The sequence below is a fragment of the Falco biarmicus genome, chromosome 6 (genome assembly GCF_023638135.1).
Source record: "Falco biarmicus isolate bFalBia1 chromosome 6, bFalBia1.pri, whole genome shotgun sequence".
Lineage (NCBI taxonomy): Eukaryota > Metazoa > Chordata > Aves > Falconiformes > Falconidae > Falco > Falco biarmicus.
The window spans coordinates 65,567,632-65,594,667 of NC_079293.1; the positions used below are offsets into that span (position 1 = coordinate 65,567,632).

General features: G+C 38.1%; 2 protein-coding genes across 3 annotated transcripts in view; one reads left to right on the forward strand and one right to left on the reverse strand.

Annotated features, from left to right (window-relative positions):
• Positions 1 to 611, reverse strand: part of FIG4 (FIG4 phosphoinositide 5-phosphatase) — a 77,162-nt gene extending 76,551 nt beyond the window's left edge. Inside the window, exon 1 of one of the 2 annotated variants that reach the window (XM_056342989.1) lies at positions 113 to 611. In XM_056342989.1, coding sequence (XP_056198964.1) covers positions 113 to 175 — 63 coding nt within the window. In that variant the 5' untranslated portion in view covers positions 176 to 611. The remainder of the gene's footprint in view (positions 1 to 112) is intronic. The other variant, XM_056342987.1, reaches the window with a different exon arrangement.
• A 1,965-nt stretch (positions 612 to 2,576) lies between these two features.
• The window catches only part of AK9 (adenylate kinase 9), a 73,533-nt gene continuing 49,073 nt past the window's right edge, over positions 2,577 to 27,036 (forward strand). Inside the window, exons 1-12 of the mRNA XM_056344586.1 lie at positions 2,577 to 2,695; positions 5,197 to 5,260; positions 8,544 to 8,596; positions 8,681 to 8,777; positions 12,681 to 12,793; positions 18,185 to 18,346; positions 19,035 to 19,160; positions 22,118 to 22,192; positions 23,639 to 23,737; positions 25,692 to 25,831; positions 25,916 to 26,096; positions 26,527 to 26,671. Coding sequence (XP_056200561.1) covers positions 2,579 to 2,695; positions 5,197 to 5,260; positions 8,544 to 8,596; positions 8,681 to 8,777; positions 12,681 to 12,793; positions 18,185 to 18,346; positions 19,035 to 19,160; positions 22,118 to 22,192; positions 23,639 to 23,737; positions 25,692 to 25,831; positions 25,916 to 26,096; positions 26,527 to 26,671 — 1,372 coding nt within the window. The 5' untranslated portion in view covers positions 2,577 to 2,578. The remainder of the gene's footprint in view (positions 2,696 to 5,196; positions 5,261 to 8,543; positions 8,597 to 8,680; positions 8,778 to 12,680; positions 12,794 to 18,184; positions 18,347 to 19,034; positions 19,161 to 22,117; positions 22,193 to 23,638; positions 23,738 to 25,691; positions 25,832 to 25,915; positions 26,097 to 26,526; positions 26,672 to 27,036) is intronic.

The following is a 27,036-nucleotide window of genomic DNA, read 5'->3' on the forward strand; positions in this document are numbered from 1 at the left end:
CGGGCAGGGCCAAGCCAGCACGGCGGGGGAGCCGGGACATCCTCCCGCTCCGCCCGGCGCGCGCTGCCGCAGCCCCCGCGCGGGGCCGCCCGGCGGGGCAGGCGCTACTTACAGCCCTGGTCTCGTACAGCACCAGCTTCTGCACCGAGCTGATCAGGGGGGCGGCCGCCGGCATGGCCCGCGGGGGGCCCGGGCCTCGCCCCGGCCCTGAGGCGCGGCGGAGGGCAGCAGCGGCAGGGGGCCGCCCGCACACCGGGGGGGAAGCTGAGATTCTGCCGGGGGCGGGGAGACGCAACGAGGCTGGGGATCAGCGCCCACCGCCCGTTGCTGGGCCCCGGGCGGAAGGCGGAAGTGCCGGCGCGCCGCCGCGCAGGCGCACCCGCAGAGAGAGAACGCGCCTGCGCTGCCGCCCGAGGGGGCGGTGGAGCCGCGTCACGCGTGGCCCCTCGGCGGCGCCGCTCCCGGCGCGGCGGGGCAGGGTCACCGAGGCGGGCAGGCGGCGGCGCCGTCAGCCGCTGCTCCCGCCGGGGCCCGCTTGCTGCGGGGTGCCGAACGCGCTGCCGCCGCGGGCGAGGCCGCCCGCAGGGTCAGCACCAGGAACAGCTCCGAAGCCCCGTCCCCCTTCCGCCCGGCGGAGCCGCCCTGCGCAGGGTGGGGCCCCCCGCCTCGCCCCACCTTCCCACGCCTCCCCACGCCTCCCGAGGGGCGGGCCGACGGGGAGGGGGCGGGGCCTCACTGTTGCCCAGGTCACGGGGAAACACAAGCCGGTGGCGGTGGAGTGCGCGCGGCGGCTGATGCGCCCGCGCTGTGCCCCCCGCCCTTCGCTCAGCGTGAGTGACGCCCCTCCCGGGCCGGCCCTGAGGGGAGCCACCGCGGTCCGGGGGGTGCTGGAGGGGCGGCGGGTAAACGAGGCCCCGTAGAGCTTCCAGTCGGGGCGCTGGGGGGTCCGGTTTGGTTGGTTGGTTGGGGCAGTTTTTGTGATTAGCAAGTTGCCCCTTGATTGGAAAGGTCTGGGAAGGAGCGAAACTGCTGGAAACGCCAGGTGTAAAGTCCAGCCAGTAAGTTTCTGTGAGAGAAATAGAGGGTTGGGTTGTATGCGGTGGGTTTTTTAATATTAAAATCCTGTCCCTATTGTTCAGAAGCTTTTATTCTGAAAGCGTCAGAACATTTCCGTTTGATGTTTCAAAACAAACTTTTTCAGATTTTCATCCTGAAGTATAATTTTTCAATTTAAAAATGACTGGGGTGGATGAGGGGTGGAGACTTCAGCGGCCCTCTAAAGAAAGCAAGATTTTACTTTGCTGCCTTCAAACACGCTTCATCAAGCTCCTCATGGTTTTGGACTCCCTTTGTTTGGAAGGCCCACCCAAATTTTGCTCTGTTTTACCTGAATTGGAAACTTGTTTCTGGTTTACTTTGTTGCATAGCACTGTCTGTGTGATCTCTTGCAGACCTGGAAGAGCTGGGATTTATGAGAGGATTACAGAACAGATCATGAACCTTGATTTAATTCTGCAAAACCTTATTCGTGTACCTAGCTGTGGACATAGCAAGTAGTTCCATTGACCACGATGAGCCTCTTCTGTGTCCCCAGCTCACAAATGAAGGTCTTAGCAGGGTCATGGTCCATTTCAGGGACCAGAGAGAAGTTATAACTGTGTGGTAATTGGAATAGAAAGGAAAAAACAATGGAACAACTACATGCAGTTTAAAAAAAGAGCAACAGGCAGCTTGGGAGTCAGGAAAAAGTTATTATCAACAACCATATAGTTCCAGTTAGGGATCGAGGGTGGTTCTGACAATCCTCTCTGTTTTTCGGTGTAAAGAAAATGTATTTTGAATTTAGCAATTTAAAGTGCTGAAGCTGCTAAATGGCAGAACCAGGCCTCGTCCCTTGTATAGCCCTAATCCAAGGCTGGTTTAAAACTTAGTCAAGTTAATCAGTAGGAGAATAGAGAAACAATAGATCAATTTGTATGCACAGGTGCCCTCAGAAACACAGGTGCTTTTAGAAAAATCAGTGTATTTGAATAGGAATTGCCTGTTCAAAGGCTAAGTGTGCTTGAAGGATTCTGTGAGTTAAAGTAGGCAGAAAGATCATGATCCAAGGAGGACCTTGGAACTGAGGCAGACACTAGAACTGAATAGATGAATCAAGTGGGACAGTCAGGTGATGGATTTGCAGAACTGACAAGACCAAAGGAAACTTCTAAAAACTTCAGACATTGATTAATGATTTGATAAGTGTATATAAGCTGTGCTGGATCCCTTTGTTCTCTGCCACTCACTGAAGTGGTGGCCCAACTCTGAGTTGTGATTAAAGCAAGCCTAGTGGTACCCACATCTGTGTGAATTTTTCCTTTAACATTCAGAAGCACCTCTTCTCTTAGTAATGCGTTCATTGTGTATGTTCTCTACATGTTCTTTTTCTTTTTGTAACAGGTTTTGTTACAAAGCAATTTGCCTTGTATCACATTATTATCCAGTTCCATTTTTAAGCATGTGTCATTTTACACATATGTAAGCTACTATATTTTATAACAAGCTGCTTTTTTTTTCTCCTAGTCTTAGATAATACATGGCTTCACAAGTGGAAAAACAAGTTCCGCCCTTCACAGACATCTTCGATGAAGATGAAACTGAAAAATCCTTTCTGTTGTCAAAGCCCACTTGCTTAATCATCCTTGGAAAGCCAGTAAGATGTCTGACAGAAGTTTTTTCTTTAGATATTCTGCTAACAATTTTACTTTTCCTTTCAAAACATTAGTTTAGTGACCCTGCCAAAAATATTAAAGACCTACTTTTTTATCTTTTCCACTTTGCAAATCCTGTAGAGGGTGGTAAAGATTCTGATCTCATGTAATGAGGACAATTTTTAGCCTGAGTGACCAGTCAATTACAATTAAAAGTGTTATTACTGTACTTAAAAGTCACATGTTGGTCAAAAAGTTTCTTCTCTTTTCTCATTGGCAGATGGATTGTTCTTATGTTATCTCAGTTTTCTAACTTTTAAAAATCTTGACAGATGTAAGACATAAATAGGCCTAAAAGAACCTTCAGCTTAATATAATGACTTACAGACATACAATGAGATATTAAATATTTTAACTTTAATATTAAACTTTGTTGTAATTAAATCTCATATATTAGGGAATAACTGAAATCTACCAAGGTGTCTTACAAGGATGTTTGTAGTGTATTTGGCTATAATTCAAGGTCTCTCTTCTCAAATAATTTGTGGCCTCCTAAATTTGGTGTTTTGTAATCCTAGACTTCTCAGATTTCTTCTTCCCAAATGTGGAAGACTCTATGTGTGGTTTTGTATTAGTGCCTTTGTTTGCTGAAGGAGGTTCTTTTTGGTGCAAGTTTGCCTTATGTCTGTACTGAAACTGGTATGCACTTAAATACACTACTGATGCCTGAAAGCTGCCTTCCACTTGAACATTGCAGTTGCCTGTGAAAGGTACCTTCAGAGCATTGCACTTTGCGAATGTGAACTGAAGGTCCTCTAGCAGCTTGCCCTTTGCATTTGTGTGTTAGCTCCCAAAACAGAGCCTGAAATGACCATACGGAAATCTGCTTTGCGCTGCCCACAGGTAGAGAGATAAATGGTGTGTACCTAGAGCTGGCAATCAACCCAAACTTCAATGCCAGTTGGCTTGCCAAATCAAGCTCCCGTCTCTCTCTACACCACACCACATGCTAACGTAGAGCCATTCTATGTGGTGCAGTATGCCAGCAAGTAGTCACATGACAGTGACAGATTATATCACGAGAAATGGCCATAGTGCTACGATGCAGCTACATTTCCTCTCTTTCAAAGACTTTCAGCAGGCTGGAAGGCTCCCAGTCCCTTGTGTTTGCATAGGTCTTCATCCATTCTTACTCCTTGGCTCCAGTTGCTAGGTAATGCTTGACTGCAAATCTTTACATCTGACCAAACTGAGAAAGGAGGTAGGGTGGCGTTCTGCACATGTATGAGATGCAATTGCCACAGTGAGACTGTAGAAGGTGATAGTGCATTCAGCTCAGTGGAAAACTACTGAGGATGGGCTCACCTGTTTTTAAACAAACATAAAATTTCTAACCTTATGTTAAAAAAGTAGCTTTACATTTTTGTAGACCAAACCAACATAAAATACTAATTGAAAGACAATGCAAGAAAGATGTAATAAATAGATATTGTCATCTGAAACTGTGGCCTGCAGTAGATGCTTGATATTAATACAAATTTTAGCAAAGGGTTGAAATTGCACAAGCCTGGCCAGGAGGGCAAGGAATTAAATATTCCATTTTTAAGATAATGTATTTTATTTATATGGCTTATATGTAGAGAATCTATCTTATTTAAGATATATCTTTTAAGTTAAAAACATAGTGCTATTAAGGCAAACCCAAATACATATATTCTCATCACTCCTGTGAGACGTAAGGCGTGAGTAGGCTGAAGTGTATGCTGTTATGCTGTTAATTGGGAATGTGATTTATTTGTGGGTTTTTACTATTTTTTAATTAAAAAATGTATCTAGGCTAAACAGATTGTCAAAAAAGGTCTTCTTGTATGCCCTTGAAAAGAGGGCATAATCCTAAGGGTGAAAGACAGTGAGTTTTGCAAAATCCCAGTCAGGTAGCTGTACTCTTAGAGGCCTTGTTACTCTTGGTTATGTTGGTTCCTCAGGATTCATGTAAGTGATAAAATAAACATTTTGTCAGTATCTAAATCAGATTTGTGGACTAACAAGGGCAGTTTTTACATATTCATTGTTCTAGTCAAAGAATACTATCCCTATGCATCCCGTTCTTACTCAGAAACAGCTGAAATGATTTGCATCAAAATTTGCTTTGAGACTGAAGATAATAAGTTCCAGTCCTAAAGAGTTTCTCATAGGAATTTATGGGCAAATCGTAGCTGAGTTTTAGATAGAGTTACTCAGAAACAAAATCAGTATAATTACTTTGCAGATAATTAACTGCAAAGGGCAGTAACAATATATTAGCAATGCTAGGCAGTGTAAAATGGGATAGTATTAAAAAGAGTGTATGTGTTTGCTCAGTGCGTAACTCAGAAGCCCTAATTGTGATGGTAGCCTTTATTTGTTTTTATCATATGAAAATATATTCTTTATTGTGTAACATGTTTGTTTTGTTTTTTCCTTATGCCTGTTTTTCTTTTAAATGTGTATTTCTTAATTTAAGGGTTCGGGAAAGAAAACATTAGCTAGAAAACTGTCACAAATATGGAAATGCATTTTCATAGAAGGTAAATATACACTATATTTGGAACTTTGCATTGGCTTTATCATATCTTTTGGTTTAGAATATCCTTGCTGTTCCCTGTAATTCAGAATGGCATGTTTCTAATTGCAGTAAAGACTATTGATAAGGACCAAGTGACCAAGTAACCATTTTGCCAGAAATGCAGTTGCTGAAAAATGGCCTTTTAGAGAGACTTAGAAAATAACTTTCTTGGTTTTGTTTTGTGTTTGTTTTGTTTTGTTTTTAAGAAGGGGATATTTGTAACACATAATAATCAAATGCTGTTCTCAATCCTGTAAGGTGATTCATGTGACCCCTCTTGTTCACATGGGGGCAAATCATTCAACTCCAGAGAGCATGGAGGTTTTCCAATACAGACCATGAAAAAATAGGAGCATTTTTCCTTTCTGCTTGTGCAGTGCCTAATACAAGGCGGGGTGTACTTCAGGAAACAGAAAAGTAGCTTTTGCATTAGTATAAGTAATAATGGAAGGAATAGGAGCTGGCATTTTTGAATTTCTAAACCAAAAATGTCTGATGGCTTATTTCAGATGTAGTTAATTTCTCTCACCATACCTTTACCTGAACACAAGATACCATTTCATTTTCTAAGATACCTAGCTCCATTTCTGACAGTCCCTCTCATCAAAGATTTTTGAAGGTCTGCGGAGTAAAAACTGTTGCTTGTAACATTCCCTATCAACACATCTCTAGAGTTTTGTTGTTTTGTTTTTTTTTAATTTCAAGGCATCTCAGCAAGGAAGTAGTTTCTTACAAAATTTTTTTACAGTTTTCTTTTGTACTAATTTTGTCAGCCATAATTAAAAATTATTTTAAAATCTGTGACTTTTTTTAAAGCCCTGGTGATATTTTTCTATCTGTGATGTTATAATTCACAAATCTTGATTAATCCACTCAGGTTTTATGAAAAAAAAAAAAAAAAAAAAAAAAAAAAAAGAAAAATTTTCCACTAGATTTGTCTTACCAGTTTGAAGAGTAATATAATCTTTTTAAGTACAAGAAAAGAAAGCACATAATAACCTTAACTGTGAAGCAATTTCTTGTGTGCCTCTTCAGGGATGCCAAATTACAAATCTGATTTTATGGTATATATGTGTACCGTTGTTCTGATTATCAACTAACTATTTATATATAATTTTTCATTAATTTTTTTTCTTTTTAATGTGCCCCCCAGTATTTTTAATCATTCTAATAAAAGCCCTCTAGTGGACAGTGTAATTCTTCATATTCCTGAGACTATGTAGTCTTATTTATCAAATTAAATATCTTATTTTGAAGATTTGGAATTATAATATTGTAAAACTGAGTTTTAATAAAATGCTTTTTTGACTTATGTAAATATATAATTTTAAATTCATAGGATTGTCTAGCAAAAAATTAATACCTGGTCCAAAACATAGATCAAACCAAAATCAAAGGGACTTTAGGAATGTACTTAAACCAATCCACACTGTTTGAATGTATTTAAACCATTACTGACAAATGTCTATCACATTTGTTTTTAAAAATTTCTAGGTAGTCTATCTCTGTAAGACAGTTTTTGCCATTAGAAAGTTTTTCTTAATGACTGATATAAATTTAATTTATTGCATTTTAATGCCTTATTTCTAGTAGATTCCGAGAATTATTCTTTTCTCCTTTTGCTCATGGTATTTTAATCTTTTGTCTAGTGTACCCACACATGTATACATACACACATTCCTTCAACTTTTGTAATAGTTTTTTTTACATTTTCCACATCAAAAAAGAAACAAAGAAATTCAGCTTACATAAACATGAATAATTTAGCTCAGAAAAGACCTCCAGAGGTCATTGAGTCCAACCTTCCACTCAGAGCAGGTCAGTTAGAGAAGGTTGCTCAGGGCTGTGTCCAGCTCAGTCTGGAATATCTCCAAAGATGAAGACTCCACCACCACTCTGGGTAACACTTTGCAATGCTTGACCATCTTCATGATGAAAAATTGCTTCCTAATTACCCCATTGGAATTTCTCATTTTCCGGCTTGTGTCTGTTGTGTCCTGCCCTATCTGCATTTCTGTCTTTGTGCCTTCCCAGTAAGTAATTTTAGACAGAAATAAAAAGCTGTCCTTTGTCTCCAGGCTGAACAAGGCCAGTTCTTTTGGCCTTTGCTGGTACATTCAACACTTCTAATCATCTCTGTGCCCTCCACTGGACCTGCTCCAATGTATCAATATCTGTCCTGCGCTGTGTTACTTATTGAAAAAATAATCCAACATAGAAAATTAATAAATAGAAAAGATATTCACAGTCTTTTTAATTTGACAAAATATTTTCTATCCATTTATCCAGTAAGTAGGTCAATAGTCAGGAACAAAACAGGTCCAGGGTACACATACGGTGCTGATTTTCAGTTGTCTGTATTGTTTGTTAGTATATTCCCTGTATCTGTTTGGCCCATGACAAATACTGCTCTCCTGAACACCCATTCATAAGATAGTACACACAACAGTCATCATTGCTAGTATGAACAGCTTGAAAAAACAGCCACTGTGTTTTGGGAAGAAAGATTTTAGCTGTAGAGGCATGAATCACCTCACTTCAGGACCTTTCCCTGGCCTGGTTTATGAGTAATGTAGATGTAGCCTCATAGAGTCATATGGTTTGGAAAAGACCTTTAAGATAATCAAGTGCAACCATTAACTTCTTGAAAACTTTTAAGTGTCTGCTTATTTCAATGGTATAGAAGTGTGAAAGACTTCCAGGGTCATTCTGCTATGATGTCACTCTCTACAAAGACAGAGGGCAGGTCTTTGAATTTGATGGGTGTCAAATTTAACATTTATTTAATTTTAGGTAATTAGACTACATAAGGACTAGGTTTGTAAGGGCTTTTTTAAAGCAGATGGTTTTGTGTGTCTATAAACAGTTCTTTTTCTAAAACTTGCTTTTAAAATTTGGGCTCAAATACTAATTTCTGGATTGCGCAACAGTAATGCTAATTTGATATAAATCAGTAGTTAAAATAATCCTGCAAGGCTGCTGTTGTGCATTTTTTGTAGTACCTATAGGGTTAAATTGTAGGGAAAAATATATACCCAGACATTGCCAGAAGGCACCAAGATCTGGATGGACAAAATATAATAATTGCCCTAAATATAATGGCTGTTCATTCAAAAATAGTCTGGTTGCTTGGAGCACACATCCATACTCCTCTCTGTGTGTGTATGTATGTAACTGCATGTACATGTCTGTACAGAAAATGTTTGTATTCTTTTAATTTTATTCTGTCTGATGTGCTTCCTCAGCTTTGGAAGTAATTCAAATGAATATTCATGAAGAAACAGAATATGGGCTTAAGGTAAAAGTCTAATCTTCTGGTAAGTTTTGTCATCTTTTTGACAAATACGTGTTATATAAGACTATGTTTTGCATTTTACCTTAGTGTCAAGAATTGCTTTTTAAGGGTCAAAGTATTTCTGAAGAACTGGTTACAGAAATGATTCTGAAGAAGATTGAGTCACCAGAAGTTGCTCATTTTGGTAAGTGTATTTATAACCTAAACTTCTCAGAATAAACTAGCTATAATTTTGCCACAGTTTGCATCCATTACTGCTCAAATATAATTTACTTTGTATTAGTAACATTTTTTCTTGTACTTCTCAGGCTGTGGAATATCCATAAACTAAGAGTGTATTTAGGGATTAATTTACTGATATGAGAGATCAGAAGGTGTCATACCTGTCCTATGTTGTGTTAATTTTGAGAAAATGAATTTGCCCAACTTTTAAGTGTTGCCAAGACTTTCATTTGACAATACTATCTGGTTAGAAAAGTTTTAGGATTTAAAATACAAACTTGTTTGGTGTTATTTTTGCTTGAGTGCTTCTATAGCAACAATAAAAACAACCAAACCAGCAACAGTAAAAATATTTTAAACATGTAAAATAATGAAAAAGAAAGAAAAATTATTGAAAATGTGAAGTATTACAGTAATTTTTTTTCTTACAGCATTGTTTATTCCCTTTGTGTTTTGTTACTGAGCTGAAGTTAGATGAGAATAGTATTGGTATTGATAATAACTCTTCTTTTTGAGGAAAGATTATGTTAATTGAGGCTGTTAAGACTAGTGTTGCACATCTTGCTAGGGTCTGAACCTTCTTCCCTGAAGAGAAAACAAATATACTGCTAAGTGGAAAGAAAGTAAAAGAAAATGTAGGGTTTTTTTCTGGTGCTGACTTTTATTTGAGATTTCCATTATAGGAGTGAGACAGGTATAGTGCCAAGAAAATGTTAAGTTTCTACTGCTCTGAAAACTAGCATGCTTCTATAAGCTTTCAGTTGCAATGGGGTTTGTTCCTTCTCTAGTCCAAGACTCAACAGTTCTGCAAAAGATGCAGCCTTACCTAGTGAAACCTTTAAATGCCTAGGCTTTTAAAACAGTAGGCAAAAGACAGAGAAGTAGGGAAGAAATTTTTAAAAAGAGATGATGAGGAAACAAAAAATTGAGGTAAGAAGTAGCAGCAGAAATACCAGTCTCTTAATCCATATGTCAGGACTTCAATAAAAGCCTGAAGAGACACCTGTGTTGCCTGGTTTCCCCACTGAGTCACTGATGATGAATGCCTAAGATGCATGTATCACAGAGGACTACAGAGATCCTTGAGACTCTAAACATGACAAAATGGATAAAAGTTTAGTTCTTATAGCCTAGCCATTTTCTATATTGCAGATGCCCCAGAGTAGCAAGGAATAGAATGACCTACATCCTCACTATTTTTCCCACCAATTAGAACTTGTCTCTAAAACCCATTCTTGCTAAGTATTTTCTAGTCCTAACAACTTTTTGTTTAGCAACTATTATCTTAATATAATCCTTGGAAAGCTTAAGTAGGCTTTCAGCAGGAATTAATCAGTCAATTCACTATTAATTAATTAAATAAATGAATTAAAGATTTTAGAAACAGTTTTGTATGAGAGGCTGATTTTTTTACTTTTAATGTTTGGCTTTAACATTGTAAAATATAAGTTTCTAAACAGTACACACAATAATATAATACACACAATAATAATATAGAATATTCTTTCAATTATATTCTTCTGACTTAAATAATAAACACATATTATGTTGAAGACTGAAGTGTCAGATATTCAGAAGTGCTAAAGCAAATGATACTTAAAAATTGTAAGTCACTGAAAACTTTTTTTTACTTTCTGAAGGAGGTCAGATATGAAGCTTCTAAGGTGTTTCTTGAAGTAAACAGTGTCTTTTTAAAATAACTTCGGCACTGGAAAATAACAAGCAAACTTGTATTTTAGGGTATTGTTAAGAAAATACAGCATTATAACCTCTGTGTAGCCGATACGCTTGATATTTTATTTTTTTTTCAACTAGAACAAGAAAACAACCAGAAGTTCCTATTATGTTAATGTAAATAATGCTTGCAAAGGAAAAATATATGTCATTATCACTGGAGAAAACTACTCAATTAACATGATTTAAATCAAATCAGGACCAAAGTTGTTGATTTATTAATGGAAAGTGATTAATTGACGATCAGTGAACCAGTGATCAGTGATTCGGTATCAGCCACACAACAGACAACTAGGCACTTGCCAAATATTAATAAAGACCTTCAAATTTCTGAAGAACCTTCTAAAACTAATTCCAAAGAGTATACTCAAATTTGCATGATTATGTATGCAAACCCTCTCTCAAAGACAGGTGGAAGTAACAAACACACATTCCCTTTTATGAGAATGCATGTTCACCTATTTAAGCACACTTTCTGTTGGAAATGTAGGTGCTCTAGCTTTGTCTGCCATTTCCTACAGTCTACTAATCCACACACCAGTGAGAAAGCTCCTCACGAGCTGACATATGCTGGAGGGGTGGGTCACTATCTGTTTAACCCTGTTCTGTCAGTCCAGTAGTTGAAATGCAGGTTAATCACAGCATCCAACAGGGAGGCTGCTCTGTCAGGCCTAGACAGTAAGTTGTAGTGTTGGCACATCAAACCTGGTTAGGCTGCCGTTCTTTTACCTTGCTCTCGCTCTAAGGTCTCTTCCCCCAGTCACAAATTTTAATGCTTTTTTTCAAGATGATTCCTTCTCAAAAGCTTCTTGGTGATCCCCTGGTTACTATTTGATCTGGTTGATGGTTGTCTTAGGTAAACTTCATGCTTGTTAGTCTCCCCACAACGTTACTGGTTTGGGGTGAACACCTTCTCTGAGAACAAACAGTTTGGGATAATCTTTTCCCATGTTACATTCCCATTCCTCTGACATTAGCTGTTGATATCTGAGATGTGCTGATAAGCAGAGGCTGTGCAGACCCCCACATCTCGCTACCAGTTAGAATCCTCTGAAAGTATCAACAACCTAGAATCCAGGATTTTAATTTTCTAGAGGAATGACTATACATTATACCCTCTCTTGATCCTTTTCCAGAAATTTTGCATCTATGGATAGTAGTTCCCTAAAGAAGTCTTCTGGCCTAATACCTCTTGCAAAGACTGTTGCTATGTTTTTGTGCTGCATGGATCTGCATTTAAATGTTCTTACATAAAATTCTAAGCATTTGGAGCACATGTGCCATTTCTCTAAGGGAATATTCTCATCATTAGGCTACAAAATTCCGCTTGATTCAGTCTCTCATTCTGGCCTCATCAATACTGAGTGCCTTGCTGTACAGTATTTGTTACTGCACTGCATGCAGCCATCAGTAGTTACAGTACTCTCCTAGGAACTTGAAACCACAAATTCATCTGTGGTGCTGAGCACACTAATACTAGGAAAAAGGTATTAGTACCCCCATGCTTGCCATATGTAGTGAGGACTCAGCATTACAAGTCCTGAGTGAGCGGGTGCTTATGCATAGGTGCCTCAGTGTGCATGCTGTGTGCATAGTGCCTCCTTTTGAGAAGATTTAACATCCAGGAGTGCTGTGTATCCCGGAGAGTTGTTCAGGTTCACTTTATTGTCCATAGAAGCCAAGATCTTTAAAAGCTGTATAAAAAGCCTAGGCTCCTAGTTTAAATGTTTTGTATCACAGAGTGGCTAATTTTTGCAATGCATTTTACAAAGGCTTTTAGTGACAAAAATGGTCACTAAAAGTTTGTTACTTTTTAGGCACTACAATGTCTGAACTAGGCACATGAAGCAGGTGGTCTGAGTATAATCTTTAATGCCTACATAGTCCTCCCATTTCTTAACTGAGTTAAAAAACTTTGATTCCTATATCAAGTTGAAAACGCCACACTTTTTTGTCTGTATTTCATCTGAAGTAGACATGGATGCAAAATTTTTTTAATAGTGTTATATCATGTATATGGTTTAAAATTGTGCCACTAAATAGATGTGTTGTTTAAAGGAGATGAGTATAACTAGTCCTATATTTGATAAAACCTTCTAGAAGATATATTTAATGAAGTGTATTTTGGCAGGTTATGTTCTCAGTGGATTTCCTTCTCTCTCAGAGGAATACATGTCTGTTTCACAGCAAATAGAGAAAATAAAGAATCTAAAATTAAAACCAGATTTCCTGATTAACGTTAAGGTAATGTCATCTTCAGTAACTTGCTAGTAATTTTCCTAATTATTAGTAGACTCATATGTTGCATAAGTCAAAAGATAATATTTTCCCCTGTGTATTTGAGTATAGTATTTATTGAGGAATGATAAATTATTCTCTTCTATACTGGAATGGAATTACACCGGTTTGTTCCATTATAAGCATTGCTCATGTAAAATAATGAACATTTCTTAAAACTTCTGGTGCAGTTACAGTCTTTGCATTTCTACCACTTAGAAGATACATGTTTTCAAGAAAAGAAAACTTTGAATAACGTGATTATTACAGGATTTTGGATGCCTGCACATTTAACATTCATGTATTTCAGTAAGAAACTTTTCACATACGGAACTTAGAAAGCAAAATTTTATTTTTTACTCATCAATTATGAAACTTCTCCTTAGTCATTATTAATTCATACCGTTTACGAATCTCAGTTTCTTCATGAGTAGTAATATGACATACCAGATACTTTACAAAAATGACTCTGATATAACCAGAGAAACATAAATCAATGTTAGTGTAGGATTAAGAGGACTTTCTCAACGTAACTTAAAAGAATGGACTTGCTGACTACATCCATATTAGTAAATAAAACAAAGCAAGAGTGACTCTTCAGACATCAGGCCAGCTGCTCTGGCAGAACACAGCTAATGTGTCTTGTTAGTAACAATGGCATGGCCATGTCCAAACTGCCCACTGGGATAGTCCCAAGGCCTGTGCCACTCTCCAGATTGTGCACAGCTATTCAGCAATGAGAATACTAGCTGACCCACACCAAACTTTGCCATAGTCCACACAGACAAAGTAACAGTATGTACAATCATGAACAAGGGCTCAGGCCCTTCCTCTTGCAATGTTTTGTTGATTGTCAACTAGATTATTTGTGTTTTTTACTCTGAATGTGCAGAATGAGCTGCTATCGACCTCTGGTGTTCTACTCTGCTCTCACTGGGATTTTGATTCTAGTTGTCATATCCATGCAGTCTGTGAGATGCTAAGCTTCAGTGCATGGACCTAGTCTATCACATCGCTTTGGCAGATTTAAGTTTGTGTTTGTTTTAATTCCATACTTTTGAGATTTGTTTGACCGTGCATAATGAAAATTTGTGAATGCCTACTTCAAATCTATTTTTCTATACTCATGGAAAGTTCTTAAAGGCTCAGAGAAACATATTTTTGTGCTGCTTTTCAAGCAGTTTTGATTTTTTTTTAGCTACAGAAAGTCAGTCTTTGCTTTAATACTGGATAGTAAGAAATCCCAGTTCTTGAGTATATATGTTGTATAGTTGCAGCAGCAGCACAAATAGAAGAGTGACACTAACTACATTAGAAAGAAAACAGAATTCTTGACTTCCTGTAGGTACATCTTCTCCACCAGGAAGAAGGCTAAACCTGAACAGTCATTAAAAATCCTTGCCCCACAGTCAAATCTTGCCTTCAATTTCAGTGAGTTCAAGCTGTTTTCACAGATACAGAATTATTGAATCATTTAGGTTGGAAAAGACCTTTAAGATCATCAAGTCCAACTGTTAACCAGCACTGCCAAGCCCACCACTAAACCATGTCCCTAAACATCACATCTACGTATTTTTTGAACACTTCCAGGGATGGTGATTCCACCACATCCATGGGCAGTCTGTTCCAATGCTTGACCACCCTTTCAGTGAAGAAATTTTTCCCAATATCCAATTTAAACCTCCCCTGGTGTAACTTGAGGCTCTTTCCTCTTGTCCTATCGCTTGTTACCTGGGAGAAGAGACCAACAGCTACCTTTCTACAGCTTCCTTCCAGGTAGTTTTAGAGAGCTATAACGTCCCCTCTGAACTTCCTTTTCTCCAGACTTAATGACTCCGGTTCCTTCAGCTGCTCCTTGTAAGGCTTGTGCTCTGGACCCTGCACCAAGCTTCATTGCCCTTCTCTGGACACGCTCCAGCACCTCCACGTCCCTCTTGCAGTGAGGGGCCCAAACCCGAGCATAGTATTTGAGGTGCAGCCTCACCACTGCCGAGTACAGGGCAATGATCTCTTCCCCAGTCCTGCTGGCCACACTGTTTCGGATACAAGCCAGGATGCTGTTGGCCTTCTTGGCCACCTCGGCACACTGTGGGCTCATGTTCAGCCAGCCATCAACCCACACCCCCAGGTCCTTTTCTGCCAGGCAGCTTTCCAGCCACTCTTCCCCAAGTCTGTAGCATTGCATGGGGTTGTTGTGACCCAGCTGCAGGACCTGGCCCTCAGCCTTGTTGAACCTCATACAGCTGGCCTTGACCCATTGATCCAGCCTGTCCAGATCCCTCTGCAGAGCCTTCCTGCCCTCCAGCAGTTCAACACTCCCACCCAACTTGGTGTTGTCCGCAAACTTACTGAGGGTGCGCTCAATCCCCTCATCCAGATCATTGATAAAGACATTAAACAGGACTGGTCCCATACTGAGCCCTGGGGAGCACCACTTGTGGATGTAGCTCCATTCACCACCACACTTTGGGCTCAGCCATCCAGCCAGCTTTTTACCCAGCATACAGTACACCCATCCAAGCCATAAGCAGCCAGTGTCTCCAGGAGAATGCTGTGGGAGATGGTGTCAAAGGCTTTTTACTAAGGTCCAGGTAGAAAACATCCACAGACTTTCCCTCATCCACTGCATGGGTCACCTTGTTGTAGGAGATCAGGTTTGTCAAGCAGGACCGGCCTTTCGTATACCCGTGCTGGCTGGACCTGATGCCCTGGTTGTCCTTCATGCAGGATGATCTGTTCCATAACCTTCCTTGGTGCCAAGGCCTGTAGTTTCCCATATCCTTCTTCCTGCCCTTCTTGTTGATGGGCCTCACACTGGCTAACTTCCAGTTTTCTGGGACCTCCCCAGTTAGCCAGGACTGTTGACAAATGATGGAGAGTGGCTTGGTGAGCTCCTCTGCCAGCTCCCTCAGTACCCTTGGGTGGATCCCATCCAGCCCTATAGACTTGTGTGTGTCTAAGTGGAGCAGCAGGTCACTGACCACTTCCTGCTGGACTGTGGAGAGACTTCATTCTACTCCCCATTCCTGATCAGGCTGAGTACCCTGAGGATAACTGGTCTGACTACTAAAGACTGAGGCAAAGAAGGCATTTGAGTACCTCAGCCTTTTCCTCATCCTTTGTGGCAATGCTCCCCACCCCCTCACCTCTCCACCCCCACCCCACCGCAGCCAATAATGGATGGAGATTATCCTTGGCCCTCCTTTTGTTTCTAGTGTATTTCTAAAAACATTTATTGTTATCTTTTATGTCAGTGGCCAGCTTAAGTTCTAGCTGGGCTTTTGCCTTTTGCCTTTCTAATTTTCTCCCTGTATAACCTAAGAAAATCTTTATAGCCCTCCTGAGTTGCCTGCCTCTTCTTCCAAAGGTGGCAAATTCTCTTTTTTCCCCCTGAGTTCCAGCCAAAGCTCTCTGTTCAGCCAGGCTGGTCTTCTTCCCCAGTGGCTTGTCTTTTGGCACACGGGGACAGCCTTTAAGGTTTACTTCTTGAAGAATGTCCAGTCTTCCTGGACCCCTTTGCCCTTCAGGACTGCCTTTCAAAGGACTCTGTCAACCAGTCTCCTAAACAGGCCAAAGTCTGCCCTCTGGAAGTCCAAGGTAGTGGTTTTGCTGACCCCTCTCCTTCTCCAAAAATCAAAAACTATCATTTTGTGATCATTATGCCTTAGATGGCCTCTGACCACCACATCACCCAGATATGTCAGAATTGTAACCATTTTCATTATATTAAAAAGAAAGGAAGAAGGGAGATTCTAGGTAACTCTGGGAATAATAAAATACTCTTTTAGCAGACCAATTTAGAGATAATTTCTCTCCAAGAAAAAGGATGAAAAATGCACCTTTGAAAAAAAGAATGATATCTGATCAAATTTCTCCTTCCCTATTTCAAAATGCGCTGTCATATAGCATTCAAGTCAGCTGTATGACTCACCATAGAAATACAGAAATATTCTAAAGTATTGTAATACTTCAAGGGATACCTCAGGAAATGAGTGTAGTGTGCCTGTCGCTAGCAATGCAATCTCAAAAGCCCTGTAGAAATCATTTCTCCATTTCTGTAACAATTTGACCTTAAATGACTACAGTATTTTCTTGTTATTTCAGGTTTTTCATATATGTTTGAAGAGTAGGTGTTAGTAATTTAGAAAGGAAGAATGATTATTTATTTTTTTGTTGGGACCCACCCCCAATTCCATAGTAGACTTTTAAGATACCTATCTTAAGACCTGTTGGAGATCTGGAGACTCCAAGTGTCTATTAATGCAAGTAAAATTTAGAACAGGTCAGATAGAAGCTCTTTTAACTATGATCATAGTGAGGGAACATTCAGACAGAATGTCCCTCTCTACTCCCCTGTTCTCTGCTAAGTGATTGCAGAGACCCAACCAGCTTTTTGTTTTGCAGGGGGAAAAAAAAAAAAAAAAAGAGAGATACGCGGAAAAACAATCCTTTCAATGTTAACAAAGTCAGGTATCCATCCCTGGAATGGATGGACTCCTTTAATAACTTGCTAAGAGCCACAATTCTGAGAAGGAATCAAAAAGTACATAATGTGACAATGTAGAATGTTGTCCTAGTGGAGCCTATAGGAGTGGCACACCCAGTATTATCTTGGCTCAGAAGTGGGGAGGTGGAAACAGGCAAAGAGTCTTTATCTTCTAGTTGAAAGGAATGTTTTAGTTAGGGCAAATGTTTCAGTTAGGAAATTTAGTTAGCATAAACTTCTTAGACAGACCTCTCAAATCTTAAATATTAATACTTTTATCACCACAGACCACATCCAGATTTATCTGTGTTTAATGTTAAACTAAATTTGTGTCTGTAGGGCTTTTTATTTAAAGACCATTGCTTACACTCTTCCGGAGCTCCAAACTGCTGAATTCCTTTAGCCTCTGCCACAATGGCGCTATGCTTTGGGGTAACAGTAGAGCTCTGAGAAGTCAGAGGCACCTAGTAAAAATTATTTAATCTTGATTTAAATCTAATTAATTTCACTCTGGCATTAATTGCAAGGGCAACCACAAGCCTGTCTGTAAAATATTTTTATCTATAAACTACACCTATACTTGTTATACTACAAGGTATACCTTGCATGGTAAAATGTGCTCAGGTAGTGGCTACACTCCTGACATGGAATGTAAAATGCTGATGGGAAAAAACTATGCAAGTGTTAAAGTCTTCCTTTAATATTTGCTGCTTTTGAAAATTTTGTGTTTGCTTAGAATGTTACTGGGGAAGTTGTTTATGAAAGCAGATTTTTGGCAAACAGACTTCTACCCCCCATTCTGCAGTTGCAGGAAAAATATTATAGCAGCAGGACAATAAACATGTGATTTCCTTTTAATTATTCCTTGCTAGTGTTCAGATTATGACTTATGCCAAAGAATATCTGGACAAAGGCAACACCCTGATTCAGGGCAGGTATATCAGAGGAACCAGTGGGATCCTAACATTATTGAAAAGCATAAGAAAGATCAGCACGAAGAAGAGAATGAAGAAGAAGAAGAACAGGAAGAAGAGGTAAATACTGCCAATTTCTAAACAGCACAAAGTTTTATAATGTACTTTAGACAAAGCAGAACAAAATCCAATATTCTAAAATATCACCATACTACATTATGACTTAGTTTTGCTCAGCTTTAATCTTAATGCAGTTTCTGTTCAGCTTTAAGAGATGTGAGATAATACTTAAACAGTAGGTTTAAATAACAGCTAATGCTTGTTATTGTATAGTTTAACCTGGATAGTTTAACACTGAGCTGTTTCTTGTCATAAGTTAAAAGGATGTATCAGAGAATGGTGACTCTATATTGTCTGTTTCTTGGTCTAAGTAAATAAGATTTCTTAATATTTGTTTATTGTAGCAAGTTTTACTAGTATTTGCAGGATACTAGCTTGTTTTCTGGTTTTAGCATTGGACTACTACAAACAGATTTTTTTCCTGAAGGTATTAATTTTGACTTCAGGATGAACTGTTCTGGTTTGTAATACTGGCCAGAGACCTTATCAATGCAAGTTCTAGGCACATTCCTCTCAGTTTGCAGAAACTACATTTCATCAGGATAGGATCACGGTCAGCAATCACTGAACTAATACTCATTTCAATACTCTGGAAAGCTACTTCATTTACATTTGAATAAAGACAAAAATTAGTTTACAACAGTATTTTATTGCTGTATCTTGAAATATTTAATTTTTCATTCTTCAGACTGCAGAAAATCCACTTATGATATCAGAATTTTTGCATCAGTTGGTGCAGAGGCCTGAAGATATTCTTGAAAACGCAGAGGAAAGAGTTGGACTGTATAAGGACATCATGCTTCATCCTTTAGAAGTAAGAAAAATCAAAATAATATGATTATACATAACAAAATATTTTTTAAAATATTTTGCACAGGTTTCTTTTTTCTTTTTTTTTAGTTTGTGATTTATTGTATGGAGGTGGGCACAAGGGATGCTACAATATCCCCCCAGGTTCTGAAATTCATCCTGAAATCAATGATATAAAGTTGTCATCTGTAGGTGTTGTTTCTACTCTGGTGATATCAAAAATTGGAATTTCCAAGCCCCCTCGCTTTCTAGCACTCCTTGCTAAGGCAGGAGGCTAGGTGCGGCTGGGCCAGGATTCCGAGATAAAACTCAATAACGACAGAGTCGTTATGCAGCAGGTTTTCCTTTATTTGTGGCACTGGGTGCATAGGGGATTTCTCCTCCTAGTATGCACACCTCATCTCTAGTTCTCACTGTTTTTATGCTACAATCTAATACATATGCATAACATTTCCCAGAAAACTAATACATATTCAAACTATCTCCCAAAAATGGTTTACATATTTTTCCACCTCCTTGCGCACACATGCTGCCACCTTGAGGGTCTTCTCAGAGGGTCTTCTGATGAAGGCTCAAAGTCTTTGTCCGCATAAACTTTTGACCCGGAGTCTCTTGCGCATGCGCAGTTCATTTCTACTGATTTAAAATCTTCTTATCCTATTGTTCTGGAACACACCATCCTGTTCTCTAGTTACAGAAAACTTATATCTTCCTTAGCAGTGCCTCTTTACCATTGTCTAAGGTTCTTTATGACATGCCCTTACGGTTCTACATCCCCTAGTCTAAACTCCCAGACCACAAATATGTAGCAACTAAGTATTTCCCTACATTCTACATATGTTAGCACATTGTACAAAGGTTAGTGAACCCCTGCCAACTCACTAAAGATGATCGGTCTCTTATTCTTGTAACCCTTACATATCACTGGAGTCAAGATAAATCAACCCACTTTGAGTTCTAAAAGCAAACCATAGGTGCTGTCACAGGCACTTCCTAAACCTAGAAACTGAAGTATTTGAAAAGCCCAGTGTATCATCACCATTACCAAAGTCCATTCTAGAATGCAATCCTATAAGAAACCTACTCCCTACATCCATTGCCTTCCACTCCAATAAATCCCCCTCCTCACCTACTTCATTAGCTGCAGGGTTATATACACAATAATTAGCCCATCAGTTTGCTTTATCACCTATTTAATTTCTAAAGCTGTAACATTTCTTCTTTCTTTGTTGTGTTCAGGAAAATTAGATTTAGTATGTATCTTTTTTTTTTTTTCTCCAAAAAATCCAGAACAGGTCCAAGGCAATAATTCTTTTTTTCTTTTCTTTTTTCTTTTTTCTTTTTTCTTTTTTCTTTTTTCTTTTTTCTTTTTTCTTTTTTCTTTTTTCTTTTTTCTTTTTTCTTTTTTCTTTTTTCTTTTTTCTTTTTTCTTTTTTTTTTTTTAATCTCTTGGTACAAGCAACTGCAAAAGCCTTATGTTTGCTGCACACTGGACAATTACAGTTTATTTATGCCCTTCAATTTCCCTATGGATTAGATAAACCTATAGATAAAATTGTGTAAAACTGGTATAATGTTCTTCGCTAGAGTAACGAACTTGTTACTGCTGTGAAGAAGAAAGGAAAAAATGTGGTAACTTTAATCATTATACAACCTTACATGGATTTCTCATAAGCAAACTAATGCAAAGTTGTTTAAATTACTTTAGGATGTATACCAAACTTCAGCACTTCCACCATGTTACACTAGTTGGTAGGTCTTACTTAGGCTTTACTAATGGTGAATATATTAGTGAACATACTTAGTGGTCCACTAATACATTGAAAGAACATAGGGGTCTGTCATTGGCCCAGGTAGAGATTGAGATGATGAAACTGAAAAAAAAGCTTATAAGATGTGCAGTTTGTACTGAACTGGAACAGGTAGAAAGAACTGTGGAGAACAGACTTTGAGTTCTTGGTAAGTTGTTAGGATGAAATTGAGTAGAAATAAGTGTGAAATACTACAGTTAGGGAGGAAACCTAATGAACAACTACAATGTGAAATAATTAGCTAGATCTCAGTACTGCAAACAGTCTGCAGTCTGTGGGCTTTAGTCATAAACTGAGTCAATAAATGTGATGCTACTGTACACAAGAAAATATTATGGATATACTTGTAAGACCATTGTGTATAAAAGAAACACAAAGTATTATCTTCTCTGCATAAGAGTATTAGAAAGAAGCAATTAGTTATTATTTATTTCTACCAAAGATAGGACGAATAATTTATAGCATAGAAGACAGACTAGATGCAAGGAAAGGAACTCTTGACCATAAGTGTCATAAAGAAGTGGAACAGATTACCTACCAAGTTGTAAAGTCACCTTCACTAGGCTTTTCCAGGGCTGGGGTTAGACCAACATCTGTCAGGAATGGAGTGAGTGTTCTCAGTCCTCAGAGATATTAACAGTGGACATGAGATGTCTATTTTAGACTAATATCTTATTTACTAATGGGAAAATTGAAAATAAGAAAAATCAAATATATTGTTCAATTTCACAGAAGCTGAGAGTCAGAACCAAAATGAAAACATCAGCCTTGTGGCTGGCATTTGCAAGAAATCTGTTAATTGACATTGTCACCATTTTCCAGCAGAGAATTAAAGTAGTTAGACAATAAGAGGTTGAGTTCATACAGAAAATATTACTGTATCTTGATTCTTTGTAGCTCTCTTTCATTTGAGCTAGGATATCTAATCTGTTTTCTGAACCCATTGTAACTCCAGGTTTTGAATTCATCCTGTATCTATCCCTCACCAAAGAAGTTTCTCTTCAGAAGATTTTATGAGCCATTAATACAGTGATTCTTGGCTTTGATGAAGTCCACAGGAGCCCAGCCTTTGATATGTGTAGAAACAAAATCAGCTTCAATGTCATTATCTGGTTAGCTATACTCAATTTATGTCTTTGTTCTTAAACAGGATTTGATGGCTGAACAGGATAGTCAATATATTATTGAACTGGATGGAAATCAACAACCAGATGATCTCTTTATGGTAAGCAAGCTAAGCACTAACTTAGTTAACCTCCACTAGAAAATAATTTCTCACTTCTGTGGATTGTTTTCTTTATTAAAGTGTTGGCAAAATTTTGTGTTTAAAGCTCATTTAATTGCTTTTAGAAATGTGACCTTTGAAATGCTTGCTTTTCTTCCTGTGTTAAAACAATTATAAGATTCACTGCACCACCCCCAGGCTTACATATATGTCCCATGAGAATATTTTCAGGCAGGCTACGAACTCTTTTATATCACATCCATCTGTTTTTAGCACTTTATTTTGTTTATTAGTGTAAAATAGCGTTATTAACATGAGAAATTAAAACACTTCCAGTATGATACATTTACACAATTGTCATACTTTGTGGTGGTGTCTAAAATAATGATAGATTTTCTGTGATCTTTGATATTGTTTTACATTGAAATAGAAAACACTTCATACTTTTAACAATTCTGCTGAGTGCTTGTATCTAGATTTTTAGCTCACGACATAGGAACTCATTCTCCCTGTTAAAAAAGCTACAATGGTAAAATTTGGAGAGAAATAATCTTACCCTCTGCCTCAAAAATAAGAGTTGCTTCAAATCAGAACTGAAAATATGGGGTTAAAAATGAAGTGAGAGATTGTCTTTGACAACATAGGAAGTGTGCTGCTCCTACAGTTTCCCCTCTGTTCTTTGAAACAAATTTATTCAATTACAACTCTGTAAGTATTATTTCAATTTATGCTTAACTTTACTACCAAGAATGGTCCTATGGGAAAAAAAACCACTAATTTTGCAGAATTGGAACATAAAATTTCCTCATTTATGATCTGTTTGTGAACATTGCAACAGAAAATTTATAGTAAAAGCAGTCAAGTTGTGTAATGTTTCCAACCAATTTACCTGTAAGTAAGGCAAAGACTTATGAAACTAGTCGAAACATGACAAAATTTGCTTTTTTGTTTCAAGAACACTTGCATTCAAGCAAGATTACATTCAGGATACTTCAATTAAATTTAATATCATCTGATTCTCATTGGCAGACATCTGTTTTAAGCATCTCTTTAAATAAATTACCTAAAGTTGTATTACTTCTGAGTGTGCATAATTGAATCTCCTCAAGAGACTTTCCTCCTTTTCAGATTGTAGCTCATCTGAATACTTCCACTGCTTTGTGGGAAAGAATCCTTTACAGCCTGTTCCTTTAGAAGGCTTGGGATTCACAGCATAATGAGGAGATATAAAGCCTATGATTCAGCATTTTGCACTGCCTGTATCTACCAAATAGCTTGTTAAAACTCAGCTCAATAACTAGCATGACTTCAAGCTAGAAACTGGGCCTTAGTGTATATGTAACCATTATATAAATAGTAATGCAATTTTAAAAATACTTTGTGGGTCCTTTCAGATCACAAAAGCAATTTTGAGTGGTACTAAGTCAAGTGTTATTTCCTCTTCAGTCAGTGGAAGCTCGACTTCAGTCTCTGGGTGTTCGAAAGGGAGCTCCTATAACTAGACTTCAAAGTCAGCAAGAAGAAATGCTGGAGGGGCTGGAAGATGTAAGTGTGCTTTTCTAAAACGTGACTAACTGTAATGATTTTTTTTTTTCTGCTCTAAGCTTATAATATAACAACATTGTTTCACAGCAATCGGTTTGTTTTACCATGCAATAAGGGCATTTTTTGACCCTTGATTTTCCAGAAATGTGAATTTAGTATAATTCTGGGACTTAAATCCACTTAAAAGAGTATGAAAAGAAAAAGGTTTGTAATTAAAAAAAAAGATGGATGAATATAACAAAATTTTGAACAAAGTATTTGTTTTAGCAATAGAAGAAGAACTAATTCCTTCTAAGAAAATAAAGAAACTTTAGCCAAAGGATAGCAATCTCAGCAGCTGACTCTTAGCTCAGTCTTTACTCTTTTTCTGATTGAGAAACAGCATGCTCATATAAATTTAGCAACATCCTGCATAGCTAAAATCATGTATGTTGTATTTCCTTTAATTAATTAGAAACATGACAAGTTAGTGCTGAAATTTGCTGAATCATGAGCATTATAATTCATGTCTCTTCCATATAAAACTGAAAAACCAAGTCTCTGCAAGTGTCTTCACCTATATTCATTTGCAGTCATCTTTCTTATTTCTTAAACAAAACTCTGAATATATGAATTATGCTATAACTGAAAGACTCCACTACATTTTCAGAGAAACACCTCTCCCTTCACTTTTCTGTTTTCTTAGTCTCTGACAAATTCACAGGTGAAAGACTTTCTGTGTCAGAGGTCATCTTTATTTATCATTTAGTTAGCCTGTGTGTTTATGTTAGTCTGTGTGTAAGCTTTTAGCATTCATAGTATTTGGGACAAGGAGTTCTTCAGCTTAACTGGACATTACATACAGAATTGCTTCCCTTTGTGTTGAACCTGCCCGTTTTTAGTTCAGCATCCTCTGGTTGTTGATATGCAAAAGTCAGTAAATAGTTTTGTTCTCTCTATCTGCCCTCTAGTAACTCATGATCTCAGACTTCTGTCCTGTTCTTATATAGCTGTCTTGTTCCTGGACTGAAGAGTTCCAGTCTACTTAATCTTACTTCTTCTTACATTAAAATCTTTTTGTGTGATTGATCAGTCATATTACCTTTTTCTAAAACTTTTCCTATTCTACTGCATACTTTTTGATAGCAGGGTAGCAGAATGCACATAGAAGTAAAGATGATGGCAGGATTTATGCAACAAAAAACCCCTCCCCTCCCCTCCCCTCCCCTCCCCTCCCCTCCCCTCCCCTCCCCTCCCCTCCCCTCCCCTCCCCTCCCCTCGGTTTTCTAACTGCAAGAGCATTGACCAAATGTTTTCATGGAAGTATGTATTATAATTTCAAGATCTGTTCCTGAGTAGTGACAGTCAATGACTACTCATCATCTGCTGTGTAAAACTGCTATTTTAATGCCTGGCTTCCTAGACTCCAAAGGTTCTTCTGCAGTTCTTCACAGGCAGTACTTGTCTGTACTATTCTGGATAAATTAGTCAACATAAACTTTAGGATTCACTCACTGTTCACCTGCTGCAAAAGTTTTATTAAATTCACTCCTATCACATGATATTTCTGCATGCCTAAAAGAGATATTTTGGCTTTGCTATTCCTCCCCAGAGAACAATGGTCCTTTCTTCATCCCCTTTAGAAGACATCTTGGCTATTTTCTGTTATCTTCAAAAAATAGCTGATTTGTACTTCTTCATCATTTTAACATTCTGAAAATACCAAACAAAGCCTCCAGGAACTATGTTAAGTGCTGATTTTGTTAAATAAACTCGAAAAACCAAGTAGTTTCTCCTTAGAAGTGTCCTACAATTCTGCAGTGTGTGTTTTATAAATATTCGAAAAAGCATGATGTGGTTTTCTTTTTAGGTTTGCTTATTTTCCAACAAAATATTTCAAAACAAAGCTAAGAACAAAGCATATATAGCTTCAGACAACAATTGCATATACTGTTATTGCTATTTTAATAAACAGGATGAACTTTTCCGGGCTCTGTCGTCTTATAAACTACTAGCACACAGATATCGATGGCGTAGAAGCAGGTGGGGGCAAGTATGTCCTGTGGCTCTAAAGGAAGGTGATATTCGAAGGGGGAACCCAGACTTGGCTGTCAGGTTAGCAGAATTTGACACTTTTAAGTTTTATTTCTATTTTAGAAGATAACTGTTTATATATGTTAGCTTCTTTTCTGTTTTAAGTTTTCTAGGTAAAATGTACATACTGTCATCCCCAGAGGCGCTGAAAAGATTTATGTTGAATCCACGGCCTTACCTGTCACCACCAATGCCACTCCCTCCTTGTAAAGTACTAGTATTTGGTCCTCCATTCTCTGGAAGAACAACTATTTGTAACCTAATTGCACACAAATATAATGGAAAGGTAAGTTTATAAATGTCTTCTGTAACTAGTGTATCAGCTGAGGCTTGGGAGTCAGTTAAACACATTCTTATTCCTGTTGTGTTATTAACATACACATTGCAAGCATATGGATTACAGAGAAATATTAATTTAGTGAAATTCATTTATATAAAAGTAGCTAAATTTCAAAAATATTATTTAAAAGACAAATATTTATGTGTCAGTTATTTTTCTTAGCATAAGAATAGAATAACTTTTGTGTCTAAGACAATTAAATGTAAATGCAAATTTAAAAATATTTTTCTAAAAAAAAAACCCCTAGACTTGAATTATGTGTAAATTTTTTCTGAAATTTGCAGAGCTTCTCCAAATTACTTTAATTGTATAGAGTCCGGATCAGATGCTTTATGTTTCTTTTGTGATATTTTTTTTTTTCAAATCATTTCACTAGGTTCTTGATATGGCCAAACTCATTCAACCCTACGTGGAAGAATCAAGAGAAGAAAAAGCTGAGCAAGTGCGAAGCGATAGAGTAGAAAAGGCTGTAACAGCAGTGAAAAATAGGTTGGGATTAGAAAAACAGTCAAGAGAATCAGGTGAATAAGGTGTTCCATGGTCTTTAAAGCTATCTTATTTGCTTTAGGTTATTAAACTGAAGCAATGGCTGTTACTTTGACTTATAAAATATCACAGAAGTTGTTACAGTTGTTGTGCATTAAATATGAACTAAAAGAACATGCAGATAGGGAATAGCTGAGTAGAATTCAGTATTTTTGATATTATGTACAAATCCTCTGAAGTTAAGGGCCATGAGTATGTAAGAGAGAGTTTTCTGAGCTCTTTTTGAAAGAAGAAATCGGTTCTGACAGATACTGGTTGGAAACTTTCCATTTGAATGACTTTCAGACAAGTTAAATCTCTGCAAAATTGAAATTTTCTTCAAGAAAGCAGCTTGTCAGCT